Raw genomic sequence first — 5,219 nt, 5'->3', positions numbered from 1 at the left:
AATCCCCAGAAACCAGATGACGCAGTGTGAGATCATCTTGACAGGGAGCAGAACAAAAGGCAGCCATCATCCAAAGTAGCATGATATAAAGAAATCAGGGTTGACGCAAGACAGGAAAAACGCTACAGTGCAGCAAATCTTAATCACAGGTTGAAATAAAACAGAAGAAATACGGATCAAATAAATGTGAAGCCTGTTAAATGTTAAGAATTAAACAGATCAGAACACATTAATCAATACGATTTAATGTATATTAAAAAAACATACAAAAGCAGAGCATTTCTTCCGAAGGAGAGGAAAGTGTCTGAAATGAACAAGCCATGTTCGGGTCAAGAGGCCATTTGCTTGGCAGATGAGATGACACATCTTGTTTGTAAAGCAGACAGCGAATTAAATGATCCTCTGAAGTCACTACAACAGAACCATTAAGATGATGTTGACAGTAAGCTGACACCGATGCTGATGTCAGCTTATCATCATCAAAAAAAAAAAGAAATCCTCTCCCACTTCAAATTGCTTGTTTGTGCTACAGCTGCTTGAAGCCTATCAAGGGCTCAGGACTAATGCTGCAGCGTAAAAGGAGTCTCAGCACTGACATAAACAAATGACTCCTTTTATTTTCAGTATTCTAAAAATTGATCAAATAAGCAGAGAGTTGGGGAGGTAACACAAATGTCTCAAGTCATTTTCCCAGTGAGTGATGTAGGACTTTGCAGAGCTGTGCGCAACCTTCCCAGTGTCTGACAAATATGGCTGTCACTGCAGTCTTGCCCTTTTCTCAGGAGGTGGTTTGTTAGGTGGAGCTGGGGCAGAGGACTTGGTTGCCTGCTCCCTCTCCTCTTGCTTCACTGTTTCTGTGGGAGGTTCAGGTTCCTTTTTCACCTCAACTGCAAAACAAAAGCCTGTAGTTAAAAGTAAACTCAAGAATTTGGCCTTGAAGGACAGACATTAAAAACGAAACTTAACTGATTTTAAAATTGAAATATTCAGCAGAAAAACTAATTGATTTTCTTTTAGTTTAATCAAACAACATGAATTCAATTCTGAAAGTAAAAGCAATGCTTCACATATGAAAATAAATTAACATATCAGTAATCTGCAGAGTGTTAAGCACTTCCAGACAGACCCTGATAGACTTTTATTATATATCATAATGATCTATAAACAAAAAACAGTTTTAAATATCATACCTGGAATGGGCTTCTCACCAGGCTTAGGCTAAAAGTTCAGAGAAAAGCAAAACAAAACAAAATCAATACGATTGACTCCTCTTAGACTCAAAATTCAAATGAACAAACTGGACAATAGCTGATAGTACCTGATAGAAAGTTGGTGGAAATTTTGACCTCAGGTCCAAAAGGAGTGTGTCAACGCGATGCCTCTGAAACAGAGAGCTAGGCTCCTCTTTCTTCTTAGTCTTTGGTTTGGCTTTTTCTGCATAAGAGATTCATGTTAATCACTTTCTGTCAAAGTCATTATTTTAAATAAACAAGGAAAACAGGTTCTGGCTCCTTCTTTGTTGCTAGTGTTTGTGATCACATCACATAACTGATAATCAGAACTTTAACATCTAAATTGTAAACTGCCAAACCGCTTACCTCTCTCCTCATGGTCCTTGAAGTGCCACCAGTATCCCTTGGATGGGTGATAGCGACAATAGGACATGGCCTCATCAAAAGCAGACTGGATTCCATGTACAGCGGAAAGCTAAAAACAGATATGATTAATATAAATAACACTGATTTTTTTAATCAATGTTACACAAACCTATCTTTTACAGAATTACAATGAATATTTTTTACCACTCTAGAGCTGATAACTGTTCCCAGGTCTGGAGCCTGATACACGACTCCAGCTATGATGTAGTAATCAGCCAAGGGAACCACTGTAGTATGAACAGAGAAGCAGAAATTCAACTGATGTGAAATGAAGACTTTACAAACCTAACAAATAACAGCTTGAGTGTTTGGAACTCACCTTGTGTCGGTGACTGCCTCTGTTGTTTACGGATTATATAAAGAATTGGCTCCTGAGCATGAAGAAGGATGTATTCAACTCCCACCATCTGACTGTAAATGAGACAGAAGCAATGTTTTCACAAATCGGCAGATGTGGCAATATTATAATAGTATTACTTGTCTGTGTGTGTATGCGTTTGGGCTCTACTTGACAATATGATTTTGATCAGAATGTCTCCCTTAATAATACTTAATGTAATATTTTTAAAAACCTTTTCACTGCTCTGTATCAAATTTCCATCTATAAAACAAACTTACTTCAGATGATCCACGGTAAGCCGCTGCATCTTCACTACCTCATTATTGCAGGTGCGGTCATAGAAAGGGTTGCTTCTGTCAGAAAAGTACTCCAGCACATTTCCAGGATTAAGACCTGGTACCCAATTGCTGTCCACCCAGGATATCCCGAGAAGGTTATCTGGAAATTAAACAAGCATTCAATTTATGAAATTATATTATTAACTGATGCTGCCTGAGAAATAACTGTGAGTGCATTTATATGTTAGGGATGAAATCACATCTCAGCTTGACATGGATATTGTCAATACTGATAGCATTTTATTGATGAAAATGTCTTGTTAAACAACTATAGAGATGCCTTCTTTTTGTGTGCATGTGTGTGTTTCTGTGTGTGTGTGTGGGGGGGGTTGTGAGTATAATTGAGGAACTGAGTCTGTATTAACACAACCTGATAATGAAAATGGGTCAAATGTTTATGAAGGAAACATGACGTTAATTCTGGTTCCCTGATTAACATGATTAGGCTTTTGATAATAAAAGGTTCTATTTCAGGTAATAACGAGACACTCTATTAACAGATGACTTATCTCACTGTGAAACCCGCGTTTTGTGAGAGCTGAGTTCCTTAACAGATCCGAAATAATGCTCAAACAGAGCAGCTATTTGTATTTCTTGATTTTATATCAAATAAAATCAAACTACATAATATAGCTTAATCTTTTATATGCTTCTCTATTGCCAGTATATCTATCAGATGTTAGGATACATGAATAGAGATAATGAATAAATATAACTCGGAACAGCTAAACGGACCAGTGAGCAGCGTCCATATTACCAATAATGCAGACATCACTTTACCAAGGATGAATAACCCACTATACTGGAAAAACTGAAGGCTACAATGACTTGAAGTTGTTTTCTGTTGTAACCACCACCAAAAGTCATTCTAAGGCTCTGGCAGACAGCATAAGCTATGCTAGCCGATATGCTAATAAAAAGCGAAGGAGACGCTACTCGTTAACAGATTTTCTTGCAGCACAGACGAATAAGCTTGAAGCTGCAGAAAAAAAACAATCAAGGCGATGTTTCGAAGTTATAAATAACATGAGATTTTTATACTAATTAAACTGCACATCTAAAAAAAAAAGAATATAATGGATTTAGCTACCTCTGAAATCCACCGACGCCATGATATAAACAAATGGTCTCCTAAAGATTACGTCTCTGGTCTTTAGGTCGTACTTTGATTACGTCATTGTACTTTTCGGCTGAGAATGTGATTAAGAGATGAGAAATGCTTTTGCTACAGCAGCTGAAATGGTGGTGAAATATTTCTGTTACTACTACTACTACTAATAATAATAATAGTAATACGAATAACAATACTAATAATACTAATAATAATGATATGACAGATATATATGACAGATATATAATGTTAAAGAGGGTGATGGCATGTGGTATGAAAGACTTTCTCTGTTTTTGTGGCAGCAGAGCTGAATCAGTCTGTCAGAAGAGATGCCTTTTTAATAATTTATTTACAATTTAATCAGTAACCTTCTCTTCACCACAGCTTTACTAGTCTCCAATTTACAGCCAGTCACAGAGCTAGCCTTTATCATCAGTTTATTCAGTCTATGGGTGTGACCAGCTCGATCTCAGCTTTTTTGGAAAATAGTTTAGCTTGTGGATATAGACACCTAGGTATTTCCTGTCCCAGGATAGACATAGTTCATTTGGTATTCCTCTTCCTTCTGAAGCCTATCTCCACCTCTAGTCTTATTATTCACAAGCAGAACTCCTCCCAGATCACTCATCAAAAAATATCCAGTGGTGCTCAGTAGTCCTCCTCCTGCCCATCACTAATACATTCTGTAATTGGCACAGCCCAGAGGTGTACTGAAATTCTTAAGTGTAAAGCATGAGCAGGACTGGAGGCAGCACAGTCTCAGTCAGTGGAACTCCTTTGCTGCTCATCACCAGATCAGTCAGAAGCACTGCCCAGTCTCACATGTTTTGGTCCGTACTCAGTAATCCATGAGATGGGAGCATGTTTACCGACATTTCCTGTAGCTTTTCTCTCAATAAGAATTTCAATCAATCAATCAATCAATCAATCAATCAATCAATCAATCAATCAATCAATCAATCAATCAATCAATTCACTTTAGAATAAATATGATCCTCCCCACCTACCAGTCATTACTATCTAGAGTGAAATAAGCTGTATACAGTATGCAGGTGATTGCACCGTCCACTCCCAGATTTTGCGTTTATGCAGACTGCAGAGGGTTAAGAGATGTATTTCACCTGAGTGTTCAGAAATAATGCAGAATAATGAATGTTTATTCATCATGTATTTAAAAAGTGCATGCATGAAGTGGAGTGTAGGACAGAAAATTGTGCAAAAGTGTTTTATTATTATTTTTGATCACAGATAGAAAATATGCTATCATTCTAGGATAAAATAATAATAATACTAAGCTAATGTTACCCAGAATCTACATAGTCAATGTAAGAGTCCAAATGTTAACGTATAATTCTTGTGATGGGCAGACCGTATTTTCCATTAGGTTCCCATTGTATAGACTTTATAGACTTTATAGACTTTATAAAAAGGTTCATACAAAAACTTATTATAAGACTTTTTTAACTAAAATTATGCTTTATGGAATATCTTATTGTAAATGTACGTTTTCTAATTACCCCATGCTAATTTTAACTAAAGCGTTCGCCACCAGAGGGCAACATTTTGCCAGTAGATGTATTGAAATGTTTTTTGATGCCTGCCATTTTTCTTATAACTTTTCTTTTCCTTTTAGGCCTAATTCAATTTCCTTATATCCTCAGTTATACTCCATTGTGGACGTGTGCACAGACTTCTGGAGGTATAATAATAAGGTAATCTGCTTAGTTATTTGGTAAGATTGTCAGCTAGTTTTTAATATATATATATATATA

General features: G+C 36.6%; 1 protein-coding gene across 1 annotated transcript; it reads right to left on the bottom strand.

Moving 5' to 3' along the window:
* Positions 1 to 225: 225 nt before the first annotated feature.
* Positions 226 to 3,516, bottom strand: med6 (mediator complex subunit 6). Its single transcript, XM_005934009.2, has 8 exons — positions 3,427 to 3,516; positions 2,277 to 2,436; positions 1,978 to 2,069; positions 1,803 to 1,885; positions 1,599 to 1,707; positions 1,319 to 1,434; positions 1,191 to 1,218; positions 226 to 887 (listed from the first exon to the last, which is right to left on the bottom strand). Exons 1-8 carry the CDS (start codon positions 3,446 to 3,448, stop codon positions 757 to 759), a joined length of 741 nt encoding a protein of 246 aa, XP_005934071.1. The 5' UTR covers positions 3,449 to 3,516; the 3' UTR covers positions 226 to 756.
* Between the last annotated feature and the right edge of the window lie 1,703 nt (positions 3,517 to 5,219).

Source organism: Haplochromis burtoni, unplaced genomic scaffold (genome assembly GCF_018398535.1).
Source record: "Haplochromis burtoni strain Fernald_Lab_line unplaced genomic scaffold, NCSU_Asbu1 Contig_176, whole genome shotgun sequence".
NCBI lineage: Eukaryota > Metazoa > Chordata > Actinopteri > Cichliformes > Cichlidae > Haplochromis > Haplochromis burtoni.
This window is presented reverse-complemented; position numbering and strand designations above follow the sequence as displayed.

Bases quoted from the DNA above. Each gene is read 5' to 3' on its own strand.
- med6 (XM_005934009.2), bottom strand. From the start codon at position 3,448: ATGGCGTCGGTGGATTTCAGAG. The intron at 1,708-1,802 runs GTAAAAAATATT...ATCTGTTTTTAG, and splicing joins CAGTTATCAGCTCTAGAGTG to CTTTCCGCTGTACATGGAAT. The intron at 1,219-1,318 runs GTACTATCAGCT...CTGAACTTTTAG, and splicing joins TTCCACCAACTTTCTATCAG to CCTAAGCCTGGTGAGAAGCC.